Source organism: Monodelphis domestica, chromosome 5 (assembly GCF_027887165.1).
Source record: "Monodelphis domestica isolate mMonDom1 chromosome 5, mMonDom1.pri, whole genome shotgun sequence".
Lineage (NCBI taxonomy): Eukaryota > Metazoa > Chordata > Mammalia > Didelphimorphia > Didelphidae > Monodelphis > Monodelphis domestica.
Window position 1 is genome coordinate 99,561,782 of NC_077231.1, and position 27,300 is coordinate 99,589,081.

Here is a 27,300-nt window from a genome sequence, read left to right on the forward strand (position 1 = left end):
TTCTTCCCTTTCCAAGCCCAAACCAAACCCTTTGTATGGCAAGCAAAAGAGGGTTGACTCCTCAGTGTCAAGAGTCAGGTGGATTTGACCTTTATTGTTTCTACCAGCGTTTTCCAGAGTAGTGATAGAGTTACAGGGCTGAAGGGAACAGTTGGAGTAAAAAATAGCATAAATAAAAAGGAGAGAAACCAAGGAGGTCGGCAGGAGGCGACTGGAATCCGGTCGTTCAGGGGCAGTCGGAGGGCCTGGGGTGGTCAGAGCCGTTTATGATTCAGCCACCATAGTTGTGAATTCTGCAAGAAGCAACAAAGTCAATGGGGAGAGGGCAAAGGAGAGATGGAGGAGAAATGAATCCCAGGCAGGGGCAGGGCAGCTGCTTAGGTCCTAGCCAATTGCCTGATGCTCCTGCTACATGCATGCTGCTGCTCACAAACCCAGGGGCAGCCCTGGACCAGTCCTGGGGGCCAGGGAGCCTTTCTGCTGAAATAAGTTGGTGGCAAGTGCCCCTCAAATATAAGTTCAAATCTCAGAATCTAGCTCAGGAATTGGTATAGTGACATATAGAGGGAAGAGCACTGGGTTGGGAGTCAGAGGAACTGAGTTCAAATCCTAGCTCTACCTGTGTGACCTTCGGTAAATGACCTTTCTGAGACCATGTTTTGAGGGGGCTGGACTAATGGATCTCTGAGGTCTGACTCTAGGCTAATGATTTTCTTCTTCTTTAAACCCTTACCATCCATCTTACAATCAATATTGTGTATTAGTTCCAAGGCAGAAGAATGGTAAGGGCTGGGCAATGGAGGGTAAGTGACTTGTCCAAGGTCTCACATATAGGAAGTGTCTGAGGCTGAATTTGAACCCAGGACCTCCTATCTCTAGGCCTGGCTCTCAAGCTACTGAACCACCTATCTGCCCCCTATATCAATGATTTTCTGACAAATCTGGACCTGTGTGATCTCAGGCATACCACTTCTCCCCGGCCTCAGTTTCCTTCTGTATAAAATGAGAGGGTTGGATTATGGTCTCTTCTAGCTCTAAATCTATGTGTTTATGATCCCTTGAACAAATGCTAGCTCTGCTGCTTACAATCTATGTGACCTTTGGCAGATTGGTTCATCAATCTAGGCTGCCATTTTGTCATCTATAATATAGAAATAACATCTATAAATGAAATATGGTTGGACTCAATGGTCTAGAAGGGCTTTTTCTAAAATTCTATGTTCAACTTGGCAAGGGACAGGTGACCTGGCTTTGAGTCACATAACACTGAGTGACCTTGAGCAAGTTGTTTGGCATCTTTGGAATCAGTTTCCCCATTTGCAAAATGAGGGGTTTGATCCTGGTGAAAGCTGAGCTCTCTTTTATCCTTCTAAAGCTCCAAGGTCCCTGCCTCTCTCAAGAAGCTATCCTTGACCATTCTGTACCTTGTGACCTCTCTCTCCTCTTAGTGCATAGCAACGATCGCCTGTCGCTCACTTGGCACGCAGCAGACATCTGCTGCATCATGATGTCTCTGAAGCTGTCACCTTGCCTGGCTCCTTAACTCTTAACTTGCTATTTGATTTTTATTATGTTTACTTCATGACTCCCTAATCAGGTTGTAAATTCCTAGAGGGCAAAGACTGGACCTTAGATTTCTTTGCATTCTTCACCAGGCCTGGCACAGACTGGGCACCTCCTGGCATCCAATGAATGCAGAGATTCACGAAATCTTGTTGCAGCTCTATTCTCCTTGAGTTTCCCTTTCTTCCTAACTCTCTAGCCTACAACACAACAAAGTCATTTCAAGCCTGAGGCTGAGGGATAGGGACAGGAGGGATCATGGGATCATAGATTTCCAACTGGAGGGGGTCTTGAAGTCTTTGAGTTCCCATTTTCATTTTTTATTGATGAGGACACTGAAAACTAGAGAGCCAAGGTCACACAATCAACAAAAAGGGATAGGGAAGATTCAAACCCAGGCTGTCTGACTCCAGAGCCAACACTTTCTATGGTACTTTTGTCCTTGTCCTTCCCCAGGTCTGCTCTCTTTAAGATCACCAATACTTTTCCAGTTGCCAAATCCAGTGGCCTTAAAAAAGAGACCTCATCCTTCTTAACCCCTATGCAGCATTGGAAATTGTTGGCTCCCTTCATCCCCCACCTCTCTTGGTTTTGGAGATGCCATACTTTATAGTTCTCTCTCTAATTTCTCCTCCTGTCACCTTAATTGATTCTGAGCCTTTTCCTCGACCCTTTAGGGTGAGTTTCTCTTCTTAGCTCTCTTCCCTTTTACATTCTTCCTCCATGGCAATATTGTCCATTCCCTTTTGTGTAGCTGTATGCATATCAGGGCTATCCATGGTGACTTCATTACTAGGGGCAAGGGAACTTAGTTTCCTCATCTGTAAAAGGAGGAGGTCGGACTGGTTCTGAGGACTTTTTCATCTCTAAATCGATGCTCATATGTGAGAGTGGGCAAGTCACCTTTCTCTGGATGGGCCTCAATTGTAAAACGAAATTCAGATTAGATGGCCTAGGAGATGGCATCTTTTCCAGCTCTAGCTCTCTGATCCTATCCACTATAATTCCATGATTGCCCTCTGAACATCAGTGTCTTCGGCTTGAGTCAGTCTCTGGAGGGTCTCTGGAGTCTCTCCAGTGCGTTCCATAGCCTGAAGTATTCCCTATCTCCCATCCACCTTCTTACCTCCTCTCCTACTGAATTGCTACTTGTACTTGAAAACCTTACATCCTCCAGAAAGCCTTTGTTGTCTGCCATCACCACTGGCAATATACATTCACCCATCCCAGAACATTTCATTTGGCAGCTCAGCACTCCCTTTGAGAATGATGGAAGAGGGGCAGCTAGGTGGCACAATGGATAGAGAGAGAGACCTGGAGTTGGGAGGACCTGTGTTCAAATCTGGCCTCAGATATTTTCCAGATGTGTGACCCTGGCCAAGTTACTTAACCATGTCTGCCTAACGCTTGTCCTTCTGTCTTGGAATTGTTACTAAGACAGAAAGTAAGTGTTAAAAAAAGATAATGATGGAAGGGAGCCTGGGGTCCTTTATAACATTTGCATAAGTAGTCTACATTGCTCTCTATTCTGTGACATCTAACCACATTTTTTCTCTAGTAGATAGAACTCCTTTGAGGGCAGGGATAGTTTCCTTAGCCTGATGCCTGGCATATAGTAAGAGCTTAATAAAGGCTTACTGAGGGTGGTACAGTGGAACTATCACTGATGCTCGAGTTTGAGGTCCTTGACCCAAATCTCTAATAGCATTCTTCCCATCTGTGGACCTCATTTCACCTCCTGATGAAAAAATGAGGGGTTTGGTATGAATGACTTCAGATGTCTCTAGAAGCTCAACATTTTAGAGTCCTAGAAATCAAATTCAATCAACTTCTAGAATGTATTTTGAAGGGGAGATCAGCACATACCAACCCTGAGATCAAAAATACGGTCAAAGCCGATCCTTATGGCAATGGCCAAGGGACAGTTAAAGCAAAGGCAGTTTTCTTGTTGTGACCATAGTGGGAACTCACAGGGTTAATCAGTCCTGAAACCTTCCATAAAAGAATGAATTCGGGGAGGGGGAGTCAATGCTAGGTTCATGAGGCTTAATTTGGCTTTCTCCAAAGGGGCCCACTCCAGCTCTCCTTATCCTATCCTGCCAGCAGCCTCCAAACCAACACATCCCATGGCCTTTGCAGCAGGGAAGGGACACTAACTAGAGAGATGGCATTTTTCTTGGAGCTCAGCGAGGCTCATATAATGCCACATTTTCTAAGAATCATCTCTCTCCCCTAATCCCCAGTTCTACCTGTATCAACAGTATCGACCAATCCTTGATGTGAACCACTGCAATGCTTCTCACCAGTGTTAGTAAGAAAATGGGTTGCCTTGCAAATAAAAGCTGAGGCTGGAAGTTCCCAAAATGAGGAGGCTGTAAGGCTTGCTCCAAAACCTAGCTTTGGCTTTGTGCGTTCTTTCACTCCCTCCTCCATCCCATATGGAGTGTCTGAGGCCTCCTGGCAGGTTTGGAACCAACATGCCCTTTATGTCACGTGCTGGTCACAACAGTATTTGGAGATTCTTTTGGGTGATCATTATTGGTGTCCAGATGAAATCCTTCTCTCTGAATGCTGGGACCTAGCATAATGGACTACACAGAGACCCACTGGCTGAATTGAAGTAAAGCTCCAATTATGTGCAAGGCACTGTCTTCAATGCTATAGATATGGATGGCCATAAGAAGATAGAATTGTGATTGCTTTGAAATGGACAGTCCCTGAGAGGTATCTTTAGCACTATAGTAGAATTGGGGGGTTTGTCATCGTGGGGTCTCAAGAGGCCAGGATGAGATCAAGTGGGTGGAAGTTAAGGTTACAGTGAACATGTCTTCCTGAAATCTTCTCTTTTCCAGGAAAAACACTCCCTCCCACTCCCCCAGGTCATTTAACCAACCCATGTGAGATAGGGGGCCAAGACATGTCATTCCATTCATCTCCTTCTGGAAATCCTCTAGTGCCTCAATGCTACCTCTAGAATGTGGTGTCCTGAACTGATCCCAATATTCTAGACATAGTCTGGGCAGGGTAGAGGCCAGGGAGACCCTCACTTCCATGCTCCTAGTACTAAATTTATGCTAGTACATCCGACAAGGAATTAGCATATGGGGGGGGGGGCTTCCATATGCCTGATTTACACTGAAGTTGTATTTCACTCAGCTCCCCTGCCTCCCCTCCCAGACTGTGTTTCTACACAGTCATGTCTCCCTGATAGAAATTTGGTTTTTTTGGACCTAAGCATTTGGCTTTACATTTATCTCTTTTAAATTGCCTAGTTTTACATTCATTCCATTATCCCAGCCCATTGAAATCCTTCTGGATTCAGAGCATCTTCTCTAACACAAAAACTATTCCATCAAGTTATGTGCCATCTATTGAACAAAACCAAGGGAAGAGTCTTGTGGCACATCAGTGGAGAGAGCCCTCCGGGTCAATAATGCCCTAATAATCATTGGTCTCTCGCTAGAGCTGGGTCGGCATTTTGGGGGCACTGATGAATTTCTCAAATTCATCAAATCACCAAATAATTTTTCCTGTCTGGAGATAGACAATAAGCTGCTGGCCAATAGAGTCTACCCTCTTTTCAAGGAAGTGGGCTACAGTGAGTAGAGTATTTGGTACATACAGACAAAGCTGAAGTCAAAGGAAAGTAGGATGGTGGATGAATCTCAAGAAACCGAGAATGGAGCTAGTAGGGAAGCCTGACTATGTTGCACCTTTCTCTCCACACAATAAACATGAATCACTCCTTCTTACCTCTGGGATCCAGAAAGCCTCCTCAGTTTGGCATTTAGACCTTTGCCCAACCCGGCCACAACCTTCATGTCCAGCCCCCTATTACTTCCCTTCACACACTCTACAGTTCAGCCAAACTGCCCTTCCTAAAGTTTCTCATATACAACCTGCCATTTTCTGCCTCTCACACAGCCCAGAGCATCCCCCAGGTTAAGAATGCTCTCCTCCCTCCTCACTTCTGCCCCTTAGTTTCATTCAAGATTCAGCTCAAATACCATATCCTGCTACTAGTGCCTTGTTCCCCCAAATGCTTTGTATTTGTTTATTAGATGTTTTACTGAATTATTAGATGCTAGATATTTTATTATTATTAGATAGATACAATATTAGCTATTTTAGATACAATATTAGATATTTTATTATTGGCCATATTAGACACAATATTAGCTATTTTGTTATTATCTATTTTATTATTGGCCATATTAGACACAATATTAGCTATTTTGTTATTATCTATTTTATTATTGGCCATATTAGACACAATATTAGCTATTTTGTTATTATCTATTTTATTATTGGCCATATTAGACACAATATTAGCTATTTTGTTATTATCTATTTTATTATTGGCCATATTAGATACAATATTAGCTATTTTGTTATTGGAAATATTAGATACAATATTAGAAATCTGCTGGACTTGGAGGCAAAACACTGTGGGATGCTGGGCAAGTCATTTAACTCAGTTTCCTCATCTGCAAATTGAGGGAGTAGGTCTCTAAGGATTCTTGCAATTGAAATCAAATGAGACAGTCTTTGTAAGGCATTTAGCCTGGTCCCCAGTGACTAGTGGGTGCTATAGACTGTAAACTGCTTGAGGGCAGGCACTGTTTCACAGTTGTCTTTGTATCTCCAGTGCCTGGCACAGAGTAGTGAGCCAGCAAACTGGCCTACTGTGCACCCGTAAGTGTGTTCAGCACTGATAATACAGGAGGACCTGGTTCCCTTAATAAACACTTGTTGATTGATTGCTAGAGGCTAGAGAGAGCCTCAGTGCTGGATTCAGAAAATGTGGGCTTTCGGCCCAGGGGACACTTAGAGTTGTGAGTTTTTAGTTGATTTTCAGCCCTGTTGGACTCTTTGTGACCCCATTTGGAGTTTTATTAGTGGAGATACTGGAGTGGTTTGTCCCCTCCTTCTCCAGCTCATTAACAGATGAGGAAACTGAGGCTCACAGGATCCCAGATCCCAGGCTAGGAAGGGTCTGAGGTGGTGTTTGACCTCAGGTCTTTCTGTCTCTAGGCTGGAGCTCTCCCCATAATAATATAGCTGGGAGGCCTTGGTCCAATCCCTCTGAACCTTAGTTGGCTTCTTTGCACAATAAGGTATGAAGAGTCCTGTCTGCAGTCCCCACCTCTTGGAGCTGAATAGGGGCCAAGCAAGCTCATCTCGATAAGTCTCTGAAACCCTACGATGTCATATGCATGCTGGTCCCCAGCGGAAAAGCTAATGAGTGGCCTTTGAATGACATCTAGGTTTGGTTTCATAATGAATTGTGTGACCCTGAGCAAATCATTGAATGTTTGAGCCTTGGTTTCTTGGTCAAATGAGGACATGCCTCTTGCTTTCATGCATCCCTCTGAGGAAAACACTTGGGGAAGCTTAATTAATGAGCCACTGTGATTAAACCCAGAAATCGAAAGGGACTCTGGGGGCCCAGAAAGTGGAAGTGACTTGCCTGGTCACACAGAAGAAGCTAATAAAGCTTTTCCTGTTTGTCTCTTAGGAGTGTCAGAGAAGTATAAACAGGAGGGGGTCCTTCTTCAGAGTTCGGAAGACCTGGGTGGAATTCTTCTAGATACCTGAGTAAGTTGCTTAAGCTTAAACTTATCTGAAAAATGGGGATGGGGCAGCTGGCTGGCTCAGGCCTAGAGACAGGAGGTTCTGGGTTCAAATCTGACCTCAGATACTTCCCAGCTGTGTGACCCTGGGCAAGTCACTTAACCCCATTGCCTAGCTCTTCCCATGCTTCTGCCTTGGAACCAATACACAGTACTGATTCTAAGATAGAAGGTGAGGGTTTAAAGAAAAAAGAAAAGAAAAGGGGGATAATAATAGCATCTATTTCCTAGGGATGTTGTAAAGATAAAATGGAAAAAGAAATTCACCCTCAGGCACTACTATAAGTTATAGGTGAGTTACCAAATTTCCTTATTGTTTGTTCTCTGCCTGAATGAAATCATAGGTCTGAATCTCTGCCTCCTAGACTATGGTATGGATGGATCATTGACCCACACTGGAGGTCAGGCAGAGCAGTCCTTTCATTTTATAGTTAAGGAAACAGAAGTCTGGGGATACTCCGATACCACTAGGGGAGCACATGGCAGGATCTGAATTCTAATCCAGAGCCACGGGTTCCTGTTGGAGCCAACATTCTGCCCTTTGGGCTCTATTGGGAAAATGTTTATAAAGGTCAGTGGGGTGGTAGGGGAGTGCAGCTAGGTGGCTTAGTGGATGGAGAGCCAGACCTAGAGATGGGAGGTCCTGGGTTCAAATGTGACCTCAGATACTCCCTAGCTGTGTGACCCTGGGCAAGTCACCTACCCCCCCACTGCCTTTACCATTCTTCTGCCTTGAATCTATTACACAATAGTGATTCTCAGATGGAAGGTAAAGGTTTTTTAAGCCAATGGGAATGCTAAAGACATTGTTTTGTACACAGTATTCTAATGTAAATTGCCAGTATAATAATAGTACTGTCTCATATTTTATTATAATATAGAGAACATGGTGTTGTTGTTTTGGTCCTCTGATTCCCTGGTAGCAGAAACACTTTTTTTTTTAAACCCTTACCTTCCGTCTTGGAGTCAATACTGTGTATTGGCTCCAAGGCAGAAGAGTGGTAAGGGCTAGGCAATGGGGGTCAAGTGACTTGCCCAGGGTCACACAGCTAGGAAGTGGCTGAGGCCAGATTTGAACCTAGGACCTCCCGTCTCTAGGACTGGCTCTTAATCCACTGAGCTACCCAGCTGCCCCCAGCAGAAACACTTTTGACCAATGTAGGTTGAGCTCCTTTTTCTGCAACTAAAAGTCTTAAAAACAATCCTTACTTTCTGTCCTGCTAACAAAGGACAGCTGTGGGGGTTAAGTGACTTGCCCAGGATCACACAGCTAGCAAGTGTCTGAGACCAGATATGAAATCAAGTCTCCCAGCTCCAGACCTGGCACTCTATCTACTATGCCACCCAGGTGCCCCAAATGAAAGTCTTTGAGAGTTGCCAAGCAATACTGAGAAATTAGGTGGCTTTCCCAGCATCATACAGATTTGAACACAGGGCTTCCTATCTGAAGCTGGATTAATTCCTCACTCCTGGCTGCCTTTCCTGTGAAGCGTACAGGACAAGTATTATATATGGTCATTTGTCTATAATATGACAGGCTGTGGGCAAACCTTCCTTTAGGGAAATTGAGCAGACAATTGACCATCTAGAATATACCCAATATGCCTTGCTCTGCACTCTGCTGGTTGTTGTAGAAAGCCTGGAGCCTTCTCCTTCCTGGAGCAGTTTCCCCTTCCAATCAATAAAGGCCCTGAAGGAAGGCGGTGGAGGAGGATCACAAGACTCTGTCCTTCTCTGTCCCTCAGGAAACTGAAATGAGCCTAATTCTCTCTGTCCTCGTGCACGCAGACTGTGCAGATCTGACAAATTTAGAACCTATTGACAGGCAGATTAGCTCAAAGTGATGGCCTGGAACTTCAAAGGAGAAGGGAATTTGAGGGAGAGGTTGGGAAGGTGCCCATCTCTCATTGTCATCTCTTCCTCTGAGCCACAGAACCCTGGGATCAAGGATGCTGAGCTGGGCCACCAGCCCAGCATCTGGATCTCAGAGATGTGGAGACTGAGGCCAGGGACTGGTGAGCCACGACTCCTGATCGAAAGGGTTAGACTGCCTTTCTTTACCCCCTTCTACAAAATGGTAGGACATTTATTTGCTTAGAATAGAATGCCATGTGGATAGTTTAGTCATATATTATTAGAATAGAATGCTATGCATATATCCATATGGTCTAGTCCCATACACATACACATGTACAATACCACATACATATACATATACATATATATATATATAATGCCATATATGAATATAATGCCTTGGTGGGTGACCTTGGTGTCAGTCACTTCGCCCTCCAAACCTCAGTTTCCTCACCAATAAGGAGATGGCATGGGCTGGAAATCTCTGATTAAATTTATAGCTGGAAAGTCCCTGAGAGATTACCTGGACCAAATCCCTCATTTTACAGACAGAGAAAACGAGATTCAGGAAAAGTTCTTAATCCAGGGTTACATAGCTTGTCACAGAAGAAGAATGGGCTCCAGAATCAGAGGGACTGGGTTCAAATCCCACCTCTGACACTAGTTGCCTTGGTGAGGTACCCATATCTCAATTTCCTCATCTGTCAAATAAGGGGGGTTGGGCTGGATTGAAATCTTTCCAGCTCAAAATTGATGATCCTAGGACACATCTAGTCATTTTCCCATAACTCCCTGATGAGAATGTGGGTTTGAAATTTTCCTTCTACCTTTCCATGGTATGGTAGCTAGAAGCATTGGATAGGAGTCAGGAGGGCCTGGATTCAAATGAACTCTTTTTTTTCTCATGTACAAAATGAAGGGATTGGATTAAGTGCCACTGAGGTTCCTTCCAATTCAAACTCCATGAATAAATGTGTATATGTGTGGTTAGTGTGTTTCCTGGAGTAGTAGTGATCTGGGTTCTAGTCCTACCTCTGCTGTGTTCTAGCTGTGTGACCCTGGGCAAGTCACTTGAGCCCCATTGCCTAGCCCTTACCACTCTTCTGCCTTGGAACCAATGCAAAGTATTGACTCTAAGACAGAAGGTAAGGGTTTAAAAAAATGTCATTTATTATCATCACAATTAAGGGATATTCCAGAGCAGCAAAAGAGGAGAATGCAAGGACTCCAAACAGTGGCCAGATCAAAATAACGATAATGGGAATGCTAATCCTCAACTGCCAGTTCTGGCTTCTAATGGGTGAGGCTCCTTGTGCCATAGGCAAATAATTTCAGTGGTTTAATTATTTGGAGGGAGAGGGGAGCAATAACAAAAGAGAAAATGCCTTCATCTGCCCTAAGTTCTGGGACTTCGGAACCACAGGTCAGTTATATAATAACATCTTCCTTTCCTCCCTTGGCTATATCTTTTCTGGTGCAGAGACAGGATGTCTTGAATGCAAATCCACGTGGGAATATGAAAGAGCTGTTAATCCATTAATAACTCTCCAATTTAGGCTCTGCCTCAGTGGAAGGCATGGAGGAGTCAGGGGATCCGAGTTCTGGCCTCAGTTCTGGTTTAACCGTGTGACCTTGGAGAATCCCTTGACTTTGCTACATCTCCATACCCTTATCTGTCAAATGGGTATAAGAACTCCAGACCACCTCCCTGAGTGATTGGGAGGGAGCCTACAAAAGAAGAAGCAGCAGGGTACTCGGAAAAGAGGGCTCAGCTGAGATTCCAAGGACAAGGATGGGAATCCACTTTCATTATCTGTATGACCATGGACAAACCACTCAGTTTCCTTGAGTCTGTTCTAGGCTTTAACTAGATCAGGGGCTGCTTGACCCCTGACGGGTCTGTGGCTAGATTTCCAGGGATCCACAAGCTTGGAAGGGAGCCAAATAACAGCCTTACTTTCGCTGACCTCCAACTGAAATGTAATATTTCTTTCAATTATTGGAAGGCACAATTCTGAAAAGGGGTTTATAGGTTTCGCCAGGCTGCCTGGCAAAGGGGGCCAGGACACAAAAACAGGTCAGAAGCCCAGGCCTAGGTGATATCTGAGGTTGCTTCTGGCTCAAAATCTATGATCCTGGTAAATGTTCTTGTTCTCTGTCTGTCTCTGTCTTTCTCTCTCTCTCTCTCCGTCTCTGTCTGACTCTGTTTCTCCTCATTCCATGTATATTGCAGCATTTTACATTTTGTAACATTCACAGAAAGCATTATCATCTTTGCTCTTTCTCATCTAGCTCCAGGGTTTAGCTGCTACTCTCAGTCACATGGATTTCCTTCCTAACCCCTTTCTCAGATTCTCAGTGTTGTAAGGGGCCTCAAAGATTCCCTTATCCAAAAGCTGTCCTTAAAATGATCTTAGTTCTTATGGCAGTGAAGTAGCAGAGTCAATAGTTCTTGGTGGAGAGTCAAGGAAGACCTAAGTTCAAATCTAGCCTCTGATACCTACTAGCTGTATGATCCTGGGCAAATCTCAGTTTCCTCAACTGTAAAATGGGTTCATTAAGAGTACCTACCTTCCAGGGTTGTTGTGAAGATCAAATGAGATACTTGTGAATTACTTAGCCTAATTCCTGATGTGCACGAGGCACTGAATGAATGCTAGTGGTTATTGTTGTTATTATTGCATCAATTAATACCTTATATAGTGGGAAAGACATTAGAAATGAGCTAGCCAAGAGATCTTCCAGATCTCTGAGAGACGTGGTAACTGAGGCCTAGAGACAGTCATGAGGTAATCGGTTCTATCTCCCTAGGGGTCTTCAAGCAGAAGCTGAATGACTCCTTGTTAAGGATGATAGAGAGAGAGAGGGCTTTCCCAGATACACAGGGGACTAGAGGTTCTTAAAAGGCTAGTCGAGCTTTGAGATTCTGGGCTTCTGGGCATAGGACCCTCATGTGAAAAATATGGAGGATGCTATCCAACAGAGTAAGATGCTATGGGTCTGAAAGCTTTGGGTGCTGCTAGGGTTAGGGTACTGGGCTGAGTACTGTGATTCTAGCCTTAGGTCATAAAACATTAGAGACAGAAGGCACCTGAGGCCAGAGCTGGGAGGGGAACAAGAAGTGATCTGGGAGGGACCTTGGAACACAGAATTTCTGAGCTTGAAGAATAGATCTGTCAGAGCTAGAAAGATTTTCAAACATAGAATGCCACAGTCTGGAGGGATCTTAAAGCACAGACTGTGTTTGAAGAGTTGGAAGGACCTTTAGAACAGAATTGCAGGGAGAGGAGGGACTTTAGAACATTGAATGTTAAAAGCTCATACAGGTAAGAGACCATCCAGTCTCCTTGCCTTAGAGATGAGCAAACTTAGGCTCAGAGATCAGAAGACTTGTCTAAGGTCACAAGGATAGTTATCAATAAAATCAGGATTTGAATCCGATTCTCTCACTTTCAATTCCAGTACTTTTCCCCCCTGCAGACCACCCTTCCCCTCCTGGAACATGGGCCTGTTCCCTCTCTATATTTCAGTTCCTTCTGTGCCTAAGCAGGGCTCAGAATACCTACATGCCCAATACCTACAGGCAGTGGGAATTCACTGTTAAGGCACATCTATCAATAATTTTTGGTTCCCTGAGAAGGGCCACTGAATAGAGAGGAGTCCCTAATTTATAGGGATTGTTTGTAGGACTATGGGTTTCAGGCAACCACAGAGCATCATGGATACCTTCTGTGGGCCAATGTGGTCAGCCCCCTCCTCCTGATGGATAAATGGGGACGTGGATTGAAGAAGGGATGGGGCACCACCTGTCCAAGGTCACAATCCTAGCTAGTGAGAGGTGGAGTGGGGAATAATTTATTAGTCTGCTTCTTGCCCAGCTTTATCCTTGCTAGATCAATTATGCAATTACCCAAAGTTGGAGCTAAATGGGGCCTCAGAGACCATTTAAGTTGAAAACCCTGAAGTTCTAGATGAGAAAGCTGAAGAGCCTTAGGGTCACTTCATGTTCCTTCACTGCAGGGCCCCAGAGTCAATTAGCTTTGAACTCAAGATCTCCTATTTCCTAGTTCAGGCCTCTCTCCACTTACTATTCAGCTGCTTCCTAAAAGAGGGATATTTCTCAAGGGCACTGACACACATACAAAAAGAGGAAATCTCATTCCTCTCAAGGAAGCTCTCAAGGAAGGATCACAGATCTAGAAGTAGGAGGAACATCAGAAACCGTCTTATCCAACCTCCTTATTTCACGTATGAGGAAACCGAGGCTCAGAGAAGTCAAGTAATACAGGAATAGAGGACCATAGATTTAGAGCCAGAAATGTCTTAAAAGTCATTGAGCCCAACTCCTTATTTTACAGATGAGTAACCTGAGTCAGACTGGCTAACTGGCTTGCCATAGATCATAGAGGCACATAAATAGCAAGTGGCAAGATCAGGATTTGAACTCAGGTGTGTTGATTCCAAGTTCAGTGTTCTTTTCCTTATATTATCCTGATATGAAGCATATTCTCTAGTTCCCAGGGTCTTCTAGGGAACCTTCTACCTCTAGGAAACCAAGTTGAAGATGGAGTTAGGGTCATAGAACCATCATTTTGAGATCATTGGAGAAACCCTCTCATTTTACAGAGGGTGATACTGAAGCCAAAACAGAGTCAATGACTTGTCCAAGGGCCCTTTGAGGAGCTGGAATGTCTCCATCTCCTGAACTTCTCTCAATGGCAGGTTATGTTTGCAAGGCGACTTAACTTGGAGTCAAAAGACCTGGATTTGAATCCTCCTGCTACTGCTTTCTAGCTGTGTAAATTTGGGTAGATCACTTCTTTTCATCTGGGTCTCTGTTTTCCCAATTAAAAATGTGAGGCTTGGCCCTGATGCTCTCCAAAGTCCCTCCCAGCTCTACCATTCTGAGCTTCTCTGCTCAGGATATCTGATTCATTCTCCTGAGCAGCTGCAGAAGGCAGAATTTCACCCTGGTCACCAAATGATTAATGAGTCTTTAGTATCAAAGCATAGGACAGAGAGAGAGGGAAGGGGGGGGGGGCATGGATTGAGCACTTGTTCTGTGTTCTCTCAGGCAGTACACAGAAACCACTCATCAACCCAGTCAACCATTCCAGCCTTCTCCAGTACTTGTGAGCAACTCAAGTGGATTGCCAATGAAGGAGGTAGAAAGCATGATGTGGATAGAGCTTAGGACATAGGAGGAACTGGGATGCTGGCACTGGATCTGTTTTTATGGTGGCCTATACCAGTGTGTAGGGAACTTGATCACCAAAATAATCAAAGAATGGACACCCAAACTGAGGCTATTCTTTAGGGCTGGTTCCTCTACTTGGGAACATAGATTTCAGAAGGGATCCTAGATATCATCAAGTTCAGATTCCTCATTTGACAGATGAGGAAACTGAGGCTAAGCAACTTGCCCCAACCCTCATGTTCCATCTTAGAATCAGTGCTAGGTTTTGGTTCCAAGGCAAAAGAGTTGTAAGGGTTAGGCAATAGGGTTAAGTGACTTGCCTAAGGTCACACAGATATGAAGGATCTGAGGCCAAATTTGAACCCAGGACCTCCTTTCTCTAGGCCTGGAGCTCTATCCACGGTACTAGCTAGCTGCCCTTACAGGGAGTAAATCTTGATGCCTCTTTACTTTAACTCTGATATTTGGAGAAAGAGGGCAAGAATATCTGTGGAGTCTGAAGCAGAGAGGTATTATTATTGGGAACCAAGCCTGGATGCTAAAGCCAAAATAGGTTTTATTTCCCATTTCCTAGCAAAGCAAAGGGTGACCTTCCATAGAAATAGTTAGGATGAAGAGCCAGAAAAAGAGACAATGAAGAGAGGCAGAACAGTGTAAGGGGAAAAGCAATGAATTGGGAGTCAGGAGATATGGGTTCAAGAGTTCCTGTACTGTTATCCTTAGTAGCTATTTGACCATGGGAAGTCACTTAACTAGTGTAATCCTCCATTTATTTATCCATAAACTATGGATAATAATTCATTACTTACCTAATAAAGTTGTTGTGAGGTTTGTCTATATGTGACCTCAGAAGCCATATAGTCCAATCTCCCCTGCCCCCTTAAACCCTTACTTTCTGTCATAGTAGCAACTCTAAAATAGAAGGGCAAGGACTAAGAAAAAAGAGTTAAGTGACTTGCCCAGGGTCACACAGCTAGGAAGTATCTGAGATCAGACTTGAACCCAGGTCCTCCCAACTCCAGATCTGGTACTCTATCCACTGAGCCACCTAAGTGCTTCCCAGTCCCTTTATGTTACAGGTAGGAAAATTGAGGACAGAGAGGGGAAGTAACTTGCCCAAGGTCACAGAGCTTGCAGGTTGGCCCAAGTCTTAGTTCTAGGTCATATGACTTTGTGCCCAATGCTTTTTTTCCCTCAGAGCATCCCACTATTTCTTTGGGAAGAGGTTATCTCTGCTGCCTCTGATCTCTGGACAACAAGAAAATCTGTCCTTTAGGCTTAGCGTTCTATTTCAGGGACCTGTCTACCATTTCTCCACTCCTTCCCAAAAGGGTACCCACGGTGTGCTTGGTGCCCATCCCCTCCATCACTACCCACCTTCAGCCCCAATTTTGCCATCACCGTCCTTATCTCCAGCAGATAGGAGTGCCTTGGTTTCCTTGTCAGACAGTTCTCGGCCATCTGGTGTAAAGCCCTTCAGAATGAATCTAAAGCAAGAAGAAGGCAGAGAAGGGTCAGGCTGAGATTGACTTGGCCCTAAGTATACCAGGTAGATTGAGGGGTGTGGTAGAAGGAATGTGGGATTTGGAGTCAAGAGGACCTGTGCTGTAGTCCTGATTCTGCAGTTAATTTCCTGGGTAAGTCATTTCCTTTTTCTGTTCATTCATTTGTTTCTCCTCTAAAGGAGAGACTTAGTGCTTCTGAGATTGCCTATTGTCTCCAGGAAAAACATACAAATTCCTCTATTTGGCACTTAAAGCCCTATATGGGCTGGCTCCTGTCTCTCTTTCTAGGCTGCCAACCCATTGCTCCTCCTCACACCCTCTACTGCAGCCAAACTGTTCTCCTTGCTATTTCCCATATTCCACCTCATTGCCTTTGTGTAAGCTATTCCCTTATTTCTCCAACACTTTCCCTCTTTGCTTCTGCCTCCTGGAACCCTAGCTCTCTTCAAGGCTCAGTTTGAGAAGCTGATCTTCCCAGGAATGCCGGGGCCTTGCTAATGGAGTGTTGCCTCTACTTCCCTGAAATCATTTGACAATTTTTTGTGCACATTCCATGTTAATTTATCATTGTAGGTTTTTCCTTCAGTGGAATGAATCCTCATCACCTTTCACTGCCCTCGGCACACAGTAGGTGCTTAACCAATGCCTGGGGATGGATGCACTAATTAACTAGCTGACCTCCCAAGTCCCTTCTAGTTCTAGAACAAGGATCTCGAACTTTTGGCAAGCTGGTGAACCCCACCCATCTCACAACCACGTTTCCTAGCACACAAAATAAAACATAGGATTACAAAGGAAGCCATAATATTGAGGTATATCCCCTCCCCCAAGCTTCAAAGTACATCATTGGCTAGAGCTTGAAGCTGCTTTATCCTACACACACACTTTAGTTTTTCAGTTTCATGTGGAAACAGTTTTTGACAATTGATTTTTTAACATCAAAATAGATTTTGAAAAGGAGCCTCAAGTTCCCGGAGCCAAGGTTAAGATGCCTTGCTGTCCAGGCTCTGTGCGAGTGGGGAGACCTGGGTTCCCTTCTTAGTTGTGTGACCTTGTGCAGGACACTTGTCTTCTGTGAGCCTCTGTTACAAGGTAGTAGGAAAACAAGGGATGAGACCAGATAACCTCCGAGTCTCCGCCTACTTCAACTTGCTCCCGTGGCCAGAACGTGGCCAAGGGATCATAGGTGTAGAGCTTGAAGGACCCTTGCTTGACTCCCCTCATTTTATAGGGGAGGAAACTAAGGCTCAGAGAACAATATGTGACTTGTCCAAGGTCATGTAGATAGCAAGTGGCAAGGAGCTTTGGTGAGGGGGTGCTATTGACCGTGAAACTGAGTCGGAACTCTAGGGAGACTCTCCTGCCTCTCTGACTCTCCTGAGGAAGAGCAGAGCCCTCAGAAGTGTTTAATTATTGAACAGCGTCATTCCATTAGAAATATTAAATGCCCAGTTAGTCCCGCCCTCTTGCAATGACCCCATCCTTCCCTGAGACCAGAGGGAGAGGAATCATTTGTCTCCCAGTCCATTAGGTCTGGCTCCCTTGGTGGCTGTGGGCTGATTACTGCCTGAGAAGTCTGCAGATGGGGGAGGCGGGGGCCAGGAAGCAGCCCACCCTCTCCCCTCCCTTGCAAAGCCTCCCAGCCTGGGGGTGGGGTGGGGGAGGGGCGGTCTGGCTCACTTGAGCTCATCCTCCTCGATGAAGCCACTCTTGTCCTTATCTAGGATGTGGAACACCTTCTCCACATCCTGTTTGCTCTTCTTCTTCAAGCCCACCATCTCGAAGAACTTCTTGTGGTTGAAGGATTCAGCAGCTGCAGGGAGCAGGGCAGTTAATCAGGAGGGAAGGCAGGAGACATATGGTGTTCTGCAGCAGGCAGTGTCTCCTAGCCCAGGCAATGGGTACTGCTCTCTGAAGGGCGCCCTACATGGATGGGGAGGCTGGGAGGGGGGACGGGGCACGGAATCCTGACTAGAAAGGGGCCTGGAGAGTTTGGGCTTGGGAAATATCGGGAGTCAGGGGAGAAAGAAAGAAAGTGGCTGCTAATGAGATCAGAGAACTAAAGCCTGAGAACTGAAAAGAACCTTAGAGGTCATCTAATCAAGTCAACTGACTTTCTCGCAAGCTGCTAAGTGGCAGGGGCAAGATTTGAACCCAAGTCCTCTGAATCTGAATTCCCGGCTCTTTTGGGGTGGGGTGGAAGGAGCCAGGACTTCTCAGTTTTCCTACTGTGGTGGAGTAAGGAAAATAGACACAGAGAGGGCAAGCAGCTCTCTCAAGGTCACATAACAAGGTTAGGAGACCACGATGAGAAGAGAGAGCCAGGGGTACTTAGCACCCCAGCCTGGGCTGCCCCAGGCTCTCACAGGGTTTCTTAGCAGGTACCAGAGAAATCAGGATGGTGACAATACTTGTGATCTGGGAATTAGGCAGGAGAAAGCTGAAGAGCAGTTTCCCTAGGACTTGGGGGCAAAGGTGCCCATGATCTGGTCTTGGTCTTCACCCCGAATGGCTGTATCTGGGAGGGTTTAGAGCTGGTGTGTCTTAGAGACAAGATTTGGGGGGAGGACAGATGAAGAACTGGATGAAAGACAAGGTTTAGGGTGCTGGCCAGAGCTTCTGTACTGGGGCAAAGAGAAAGAGGGGACCAGGCAGAGAAAGCCCCCAACCTGTTTTCCATCCTCTTTTTGAACTTTTTGGCTGCTGAGAGAGAGAATGGCCCTGAACAGTCCCGGTCTTAGCTCAGCTCAGAGCTCCGTGAGTTTGGGAAGGTCACCTCTCTAGTGGCCAATCTCGGACAGCCCTGGGGGTGGGGTACCAGAGAGGAGCCCCAAGGACTTTTCTGTACAGCTGGGAGACTTAGGGTGCCCAGCTCAGGAAAGGAAGGGCTATTTGGGTTGAGAGCTGAGCTGAAGGAGAGAGATGCAGAGTGAAAAAATGGAGGGAACAGTAGTCCTTCAGTCATCCATCAGAAAGGAGAAGGGGATTGGGTCCCTGGCTGGGTGGACAGACTCCATGGAACTTTTGTGGGGATGAAAATTCCTAGCAACCACTGAACTCCTGCATCTGGGCTGACTCCCTCCCGGGATGGGGTTATTGGTTAGCTTTGGTCCTGCCCCCCTTACTCCTTCAGGTCCTCACCCTTTCCCCGGAGCAGGGTCGCCCTGGACTAGTCGCTGCGCTAGCCTGGGAACTTACTGGGGCATGGGCACGGCACCGACACGCACACGCACCCGAGGTTCAGTTACCCCAGCCTGTGAGGAAGTTCTGAGGCTGAGGAGCTTACCAGACAGGACCCGTGGAGCTGCCCAGCGCGCTCCTGAGGATGCCTGGGTCCTCCTTGTCCCGGGGACTACTGTGTCCTCCTCCCTCCAGTCCCCTTACCAGACTCTGTGCCAGAGTGCTCAGCCACAAGCCCCAGGTCCCTCCATCTCCGGGATGTGTGGGCGAGGATGCTGGGGCTGCTGGGGCTGCTGAGGCTGGGTCAGAGGACTGCTAAGGGGAGGAGATGGGGCATGGGGGAAAGGCGGTGGGGTGGAGTGGGAGGAATGGGGAGTGGGGTGGGGAAGAAGCAGCTCACCTGCAAAGGCCGCCACTGCCTTCTTGATGTCGTCTCCGCTGAGCAAGTCTGTGATGGACATGCTGCCGGTGTGGGTCGGAGCGGGCTAGGCGAGCAAGTACGAAAAGCTTAAAAAGTGCCTCCCTCAGCGTTCCTGCTCATATGACCAGCGCTGCAATGCTGCGCCGGGGCCGCGCGCCGGGGAGGGCTAGGGCGGGAGGCTGGCACCGGGCCAGGCTCGCTCCAAGGCCCATCCCCAGGGCGTCGAGGCGGGATGGGGGGGCACCCTGGCCCCTCTCGGCTTCGCTGGGGGGCTGGAGGGAGTTTGGGCGGGCACACCGGGCACAACTCAGTCAAGGGCACAGAGATGGTGCTGCACTTAACAGGCTGGTACAGACCACCCTGCCCACCCCGTAGGGCGCCTTGTCCCTGGACTCAGTGGGCAGAGAGGACGCTTGGACTGCAGCAAGTCCCTCCTCCCATCCTGTATTAGCCCCATTCCCCTCAACTCCCTTGTATACGCTCTCCCACTGGCTAGGCTAAGGCAGGAGCCCGGGCTGGATCCTGGAAAGGGTGCCATCCCTGCACCTACACTCCTGTGCAGCCCCCCTTGCCCGGCCCTGCTCTGCTCTGCCCAGCCTGGAGCCAGCCCCCCCCCCTCAAAATGAGGCTTGCTGCTGTTGAGGGACAGGGAGGGGCGAAGGTGAGGACACCACCCCTCTGCCCCCTCTTGCAGCAATCTGTGCTGCATTTTTAACAGTCATTAGAGCCCCCACCCATCCCACTTTTTTTTTTTTACCCCTCCAGTCTTAGGATCCAGGCTGAGGCAATCAGGGGCAGTGAATTACCTCCAACCCTCTCCTGACTCCCCAACTCCTTTCTACAGAGTCACTATAGGGGCCTGTTTCTTCAATCCCTGCTGACCCCAGTGGATACATAGCTTGCTGAAATTGAAGTCTTAGGACCCTATTTTGAATTCTGCCTCTTGCAAAGGTTCCTGTGTGACCTTGGACAAGTCACTCACCATTTCTCAGGTTCCTCTCATCTGCAAAATGAGGTAGTTGAACTAGATGGCCTCAACATTAGATTTAGGCTTCTAATTAATTCCTCAGGACCCAGAAGGCTCCCTCATCCCTTTTCTTGCCAACAGCAAGTATGATGGTGGTAGTTGGTAAAGGACTTAAAGCTGGTAGGGTATTAAGAGGTCATCCAAGACAAATCCCTTTTTATCCATAAGACAATGGAGGCTCATAGAGAAGATCAAATGATAGGGCTTAGAACAGAAGGAAACTTTGAGCTGGTTCGGTGTAGTCCCAGCCTTCTACTGAAGAGCAAACTAAAGTTCATGGTATCATAGAATTCCCAGGTAGAAGGCAAGTGAAATCACTGGCCCTGAGCACATGTAGCAGGTGAGCAGCCTTAAGGCTTCCCACTTCAACTGTATCCTTTCTACATCTCCAGCTTCTGGCCAGGCAGGGTCCTTCCTCCAATCTGGTGTGAAACAGGACCAGGAAGGTTGTGGGTGGGAAGGGTTCTCTGCAGACTGTGCATGTTGGGAATACAGTACTCTCTGGAAAAGAGTTGTCCTTTCAAGCTGGTGGAAGGCACTGCCCCCAATTCAGGAAACCTTCTGCTGACCTATGGAATGACACTGAGTGATGGTCTTCAGACCTTATTGAATTGTTTCTCAGAGTGCTGGGAACTGGGTGCCCTTCCTCCCCAAACCTATGGAAAAGACTTGGTCCTAGTTCTGGCTCTGCTACCAACACTCTTTGTGACCTGCTTTAGGCAAGTTATTGCCCTTCTCTGACCTCAGTTTCCTCATTTGAAAAAATAGATGGTCTCTCAGGCTCATTCCAGCTCTTTTCTTAGTTCTCTTGCATTCAAAGCTTTTCCAGGTGGTGTTTCCACCACCAGCTTTCTGAATGCTGAACCTCCCAGCAAAAATAGGGAGCAAAAAGGGACATTCACACCTTCTAGCATATTTTGAGGAGGCACCATGGATAATGTACAAAGCTTGGAGTCAGGGAGATCTGGGTTCAAATTCCATCACAGATACTTTCTAGTTATGACTAATAAGTCACTGAGTTCTTTGGGTCTCAATTTCCTTCATTGTAAAGCAAGGGAGATGAATTTGATGGCTTCTAAAATCCCTATATCCATAATTCTATCATCCTTTCCCCAAGTCATCCTTGGGAGATAAAGCATAGTGGATGAGAAGGGCCAAGGAAACACAGGAAGTGGTGGTGGGAGGAGAAAGGGTGGTTGGTTGACTGAGACCTCAAGTTGCCTATGCTTCTCCCTCTTGCTGGCCCTGCCCCCTCTCCTCTGCCAATGTTGGGGCACTGGACAGCTGCCCTCAACTGGGAACTTTAGCAAACTTGCCTGTCAGGCATGCTCGAGGTGAGTCAGCCCCTTTGGACCCTACCAACCAGCCAGCTGGCAGGAATGGGGCACAGGCTAGAGCTTTTGACCTGATATCCCCTGGCATTCTGCCTTTCCCCCAAATTCTGCAGCCGTTGCTGCTACCAATACCACCTCTAGTCCCTTCTTCCACCTGCTTTCTTTGGATCCTCAGAGAACCTGAGCCAAGAGAGTGGGGTGCGTAGGGGGTCACCTACCCACCCCATCTCCACTCCTACTTAACTCCCTCCTTATCCACATAGGTTTACCTCTGTCAACACTTAAAATCAAAGAATGTTATGACTGGAAAGGAGGATCTCAGAGGCCATTTCATCCAATTCTCTTACTTTATAGGAGGGGAAACTGAGACCCAAGAGATGAAGTGGCTTGTTCAAGCCTTTCCAATAAGTCAACAGCATAGTCATGGCTATAACTCTCATCCTTGGAGTCTTACACTAGCTCTTATTCCACAAAACCATGAAGTTTATTTAGAAACCAAGAGTTAGTCCCGGGGAGTTTTTAGGGGATCTAGGGGAAGGGGTAAGGAGGGAAAGTTGGGTGAGGTCAGAGGTACTCTTTAGCCCCTGACAACTGGAACTCACTCCTTCCTTTCTGGAGCTTCTGGCCAACTTTAGCCCACAAAATCACAGATGCACAGATTAGCCAAAAGACCCTACTCATCCCCCTATCTCTAGCAATATTTTCCTCTTGTTTTTCATCCAGTTTGCCATTTTCTAGGGCTTTATGCCTTTTCTCTAGCTATATCCTCTGGGCCACCCCACTTCATATACACCTCTTGGAGCTGGCCATAGAACAATAGAAGTCAAGAACAAGAAGAAACCTTTGAAATCATCTAGTTTGGCACTACCTCCTCCCCTCCCATTTTATAGGTGAAGAAGCAACCTCCCTGCTCCTTCATAAGTTAGTGGTAAAACCCCAATTGGACCCCAGGTTTTCCTGATGTCCAACTAGCCTTCTTTCCACTGGGTCACACTGCCTTGTTTCTGTTTCTTTCACCTCTACTTTCTCCCATGTTTTTCTTTAGGCTAGTTGAACCAGGAGACCCTGCCGTTGCATTCTTCTAGATTCAGGTAAACTCCTTTATCCTCTCAATCCAGGTTCCCCATCCTCCAGGATCCTCCCCTTCCCTTCTTCAATAGCTTCCTCCAGTCTCTGGTGTTTGTTCCACTCACCTTTGATTGGGGTGGTGCACAAGCTGACTCACTGAGAGGGTGAGAGAGAGGAGGTGATCAAGGAAAGCTAAATCTCAGGGCGGGATCTCTTCCTATATAGGCTCCTGGGGTCCAGCTATTTTGGGCAAGTGGTTCTCCCTCACTTCTTGCCCTCCCCCACTGGTGTCAGATACTCCTGGGCCATGATGCCTGGTGCCTGTATCACATTCACCCTCTCTGGGCTGATCAAGTAGGGCCTATTAATAATCCTTGGCATCTGCCTTCCTTCAGCACCTAAAACTTTGGGCCCAGATGAAGGCCCACCTAGAATCCTAGAATCTTATAGATGGAAGAGCCATAAATCCCTAGCTTGGTCATCTAGTTTGACCCCCTACCTGAGGGATAAATTTACTTTATGAAAGTGGTCCTCTTGTTTCTGCTTGAACACTTCCAGTGATGGGCCTCACACATTAGCTCATTCCCTTATTGGAAAGCCTCAATTTGAGGAAGTTCTTTCTTATTCTGAATACCTTGGTTCTGATTTTGATTTTTTAGGTCAAGCAGAAAAAATCTAATATCTCTTCCATGCGACAGCTTTTAAGAAACTTAAAGAAAATTATCCCATCCTCCTTAAGTTTTCTTTTCTTCAGACTAAGTACTCCCAGTTCCCTTCACCTAATTTCTTTTTTTTTAATCATAAAACCTTTAATTTCCATCTTAGAATAATACTGTGTATTGGTTCCAAGGCAGAAGAGCAGTAAGGACTAAGCAGTGGGGTTAAGTGACTTGCACAGGGTCACAAAGCTGGGAAGTGTCTGAGGCCAGACTTGAATCCAGGACCTCCCATCTCTAGACCTGGCTCTCAGTCCACATAGCCTCTTCAACTAATTTCTATATGACATGGTTTCTAGATTTCCTTGAGATCTTATGCATCCCACTCTGGAGTGAATTAATATTGCAGTTAAGCCTTCAGATTGAGGGTGATGTGAGAGGGAGATGTTCAAGAAGAAATGACTAAAACCTCTTACCATCTAATTCTAACATTCTAAGACTAGTTGGAGATACAAGAACAGTGCTGGCTAAAGCATAGGGAGACAGATTAGGGTATCATAGCATGGAGGGGATGGATCTCTGAAGTTCAGAAAACACATATGTTCTCTTAAGGAGAGAGTAAAGAAAAGGCCAAGGACTGAGTTTTGATGAATGCTCTCAAGTAAGTAGTGAAGGAGAACTGTGACCAGCAAATACTTGGACTGCCATGATATTGCTCTCTCCTCTCTGTTGTCCCCCTATTTACAGTGAATCAGACAGCCATCTTGTCAGACAAAAGTTGTCTTCCCCAAGGGGCCTGAAATTCAGTAGTTCCAGTAGGATGCTACAGTCTTTCTAGGGAAAGCAATAGGAAGGGGGAAAAGAAAGGAGGGAGTGAGGGGAGACGGAGAGGGAGAGAAGGGGGACAGAAAGAGAGAGAAAGGAGAGGGCAAGGAAAGGGGGAAAAGAGAGAGAGAGAGACAGAGACAGAGACAGAGAGACAAAGAGAGGGGTGGGGAAGGGAGGCAGGCATTTTTTGAGGAGCTAGGCTTTATAGCTTCTTCTTTTTTTAACTTTACTTTTACTTTTTACTTTACTTTTTACTTTTTAAAGGAGAAAATAAACCAAGTTGTTAGTGATTAGGTAGGAATGTGGGCAAAAAGGGAGTGTGTGCTCTGATGGTTCTCTCTGGACTACACCTCCCAGAAGCCTGTGTGTAGGCTTTTTAGTGTGGTGATGACCTCTGAATGGTTCTTCCAGAAAAACTAAACCAAACCACTTCTGAATGGGCTATGTGGTTCAATACGCACAAAGTTTGGAAGCCTGAAGTCATCTGAAGGTTGGATGACATAGAAGGAATGAGAAGAAAATGGCAGCTTAGACAATGCTTTACTCTGACCACATTGGGTCAGACGGTAGAAGCAGTGGCAGTAACTGAGAGGTGAAACCTGGGAATTAGGCTTCTCTTAAGGTTGGTATACCCTAGGCAGCTATTGTACCAAAAGCAAATCCCAAAATTTTCTGTTGTAAAAATAAGTAGAAAGGGAAGTAAACAAATTAGGTAAATAACTAAGTTAAATGACTAAGTTACTATGTAACTAAGGTAATGAAGTTATGCTTCTAAGTAAAGAAGTAACTGAGGTAACTAATATAAACAACTAGGTTGATACTAAATAAGTTCTAAGTAATTAAGTATATAAAGTACTTATGTCATTAAGGTAGTAACTAAGCAAGGGAAGTAACTAATTTAAGTTACTAAGTAACTCAGGTAAGTATCTAGGTCAATACTAAGTTATAAGTAACTAAGTAAGGTAAATAACTAAGTTGCTACTAAATAAGTTCTAAGTAACTAAGCAAATAAAATAAATAAGTTAAGTAACTAAGTAAAAAAGTTACTAAGTAATTGAATAAGGTAAATAACTAAGTGGTTACTTAGGTAACTCAGGACTCAGTGGGAACTGAATCATGCTCCTAGGAAACATGCTGGGATGGTGACTATTTGGTGATGAATATTAAGAGTATTTGATCCAATACTTTGCTATTAGATTTTTAGTCAATTTTAATTAAATGTCTTTGCCTTGAATTCATCTTGAATCTGAGTTCATCTGGCTTGGTCTGATATAAAGAGATATGCCAGTGGGGGCTCATAGCCGAGATAGATCATTCTCTTTACTGTACTATGAACTTGGGTTTGGGTAGCTGAGAAATGGGTCTTCCTTTTTCTTTTCTTTTTTTTTAGTAATTATTAGAAACTGACAATTTATTTTTAATGATTCATTTCCTTTTTAAAAATTATTAGTCCAAATCTTTACAAATTCAAACAAAATAAGCATTTCCATATATAAAGAAAAGGAGGATATTACACAAATGAAATCGCTGATCTCCAATATGTTTAACTTGGTTTTTTTCATATGTACATAATAGATCTCATTCATTAGTGTCCCAATCCCTTCTCACCCTCCCTGCATCATATAGGATAACATCATGGAGGCCATGTTAAGTCTTTCACGTTTTATCTTTCTGTTCACTTTCTGGAGGTAACATTCTCAGTTGAGTCTTCTAGTATTAGTTCTGTAGCTGTGTATAATGTCCTCTTGGTTCTGTTCATTTCACTGTTCATTGTCTTATTTAGATAGTTCTTTCCAGGCTTTAAAAAGTCACTTTGTTCATTTTTTCTTATGATAGTAGTATTCCATCACAATCATATAGCAGAAGTAGATCTTCCTAAGGAAGGTGATATAGTTCAGACTGGCCTGAGGGTTCATGTTGGCTGCTTCAGAGATCATAGGAAAGAAAGCTTCAGTTTTCAGAGCCCTCTTTTCCACCTTCTCTCTATACTAAGTTTTCTTCTTTGTTCTCTTCCTTTACTGACTGTCATCCCCAAAGGGAGCTTGCCATTGGCAAGTGGCAGCCCCTTCCATTCCTCTACCATTGTCACTAGCTTTTTCATCTCTCATCTTTACTTCTTTTTTTTTTAAACCCATACCTTCCATCTTAGGATCAATAATGTATATTGGTTCCAAGGGAGAAGAGTGGTCAGGGCTAGGCAGTGGGGGTTAAGTGACTTGCCCCGGGTCACACAGCTAGGGAGTGTCTGAGGTCAGATTTGAACCCAGGACCTCCCATCTCTGGGCCTGGCTCTCAATACCCCAACCTACTCAGCTGCCCCCTCTCTCTTCTTTACCTCTGATTCAGCCATATGTTGAGTGCCTGTGACCTCTTCCTCCTGAAACATATATTTGACCTTACCTAGGAACATCCCTCTCTCATTCTGGCCAGCCCTCCCATTGGTGAGTTCCTCCTGAGACTGTTATTTTGTGGAAGGATCCAGGCTGTGTTCATCCCTCTATTGGCTTTGCTTCTGATTTTCCACTTTGACACCATGCCCCTACAAGGGTAACTTTTTTCTGAGCCCATGATAGAGAAAGCTCCTTGAGAGCAGGGACTATCTTTTTCTTTTATTCGTATGCCCAGTATTTGCACAATGCCTGGCACCTAGTACATGCTTAATAAGTGTTTGTCATCCAGACCCACGGCTGTTTTCACTGAATTCCCCTGGCATAAATGTGGATACTCCTCTGAACTCAAGTTTGGGTTTTTCAAAATTATTTTTCTATACTCTGCCCACTCCTCCCTCTCAACAAATCCATCCATTGAATGAACAGTTTATAAACAGTTATGAAGTCCCTACTATGTGCCAAGCACTGGGGGATATAAAATCAAAACAGTTCCTGCTTCCAGGCAGCTTCCATTCTGTTTTGGGGAAATGAGATGCACACAGATAAAAATATAGAATATTCCTAGAATAATGACAAAGAGATTTTGGTTAGGGGGGCACTTGAAGCTGGAAGCATCAAGAGAAGCCTTGTGTCAAAGGTCA

At 45.5% G+C, this 27,300-nt stretch overlaps 1 protein-coding gene across 1 annotated transcript; it reads right to left on the reverse strand.

The window, feature by feature from the left end:
- Positions 1 to 67: 67 nt before the first annotated feature.
- Positions 68 to 23,065, reverse strand: PVALB (parvalbumin). The gene is made up of 5 exons (XM_007503428.3): positions 22,911 to 23,065; positions 19,336 to 19,420; positions 17,436 to 17,568; positions 15,628 to 15,737; positions 68 to 293 (listed from the first exon to the last, which is right to left on the reverse strand). Exons 2-5 carry the CDS (start codon positions 19,394 to 19,396, stop codon positions 265 to 267), a joined length of 333 nt encoding a protein of 110 aa, XP_007503490.1. The 5' UTR covers positions 19,397 to 19,420; positions 22,911 to 23,065; the 3' UTR covers positions 68 to 264.
- Between the last annotated feature and the right edge of the window lie 4,235 nt (positions 23,066 to 27,300).

Excerpts from the sequence above, each read along its gene's own strand:
- PVALB (XM_007503428.3), bottom strand. The coding sequence starts at position 19,396 with ATGTCCATCACAGACTTGCTCAGCGGAGACGACATCAAGAAGGCAGTG. Across the intron at positions 17,569-19,335 it reads GGCAGTGGCGGCCTTTGCAG|CTGCTGAATCCTTCAACCAC; the intron begins GTGAGCTGCTTC and ends TGCTCCCTGCAG. Across the intron at positions 15,738-17,435 it reads ATCGAGGAGGATGAGCTCAA|ATTCATTCTGAAGGGCTTTA; the intron begins GTGAGCCAGACC and ends TTCTTGCTTTAG.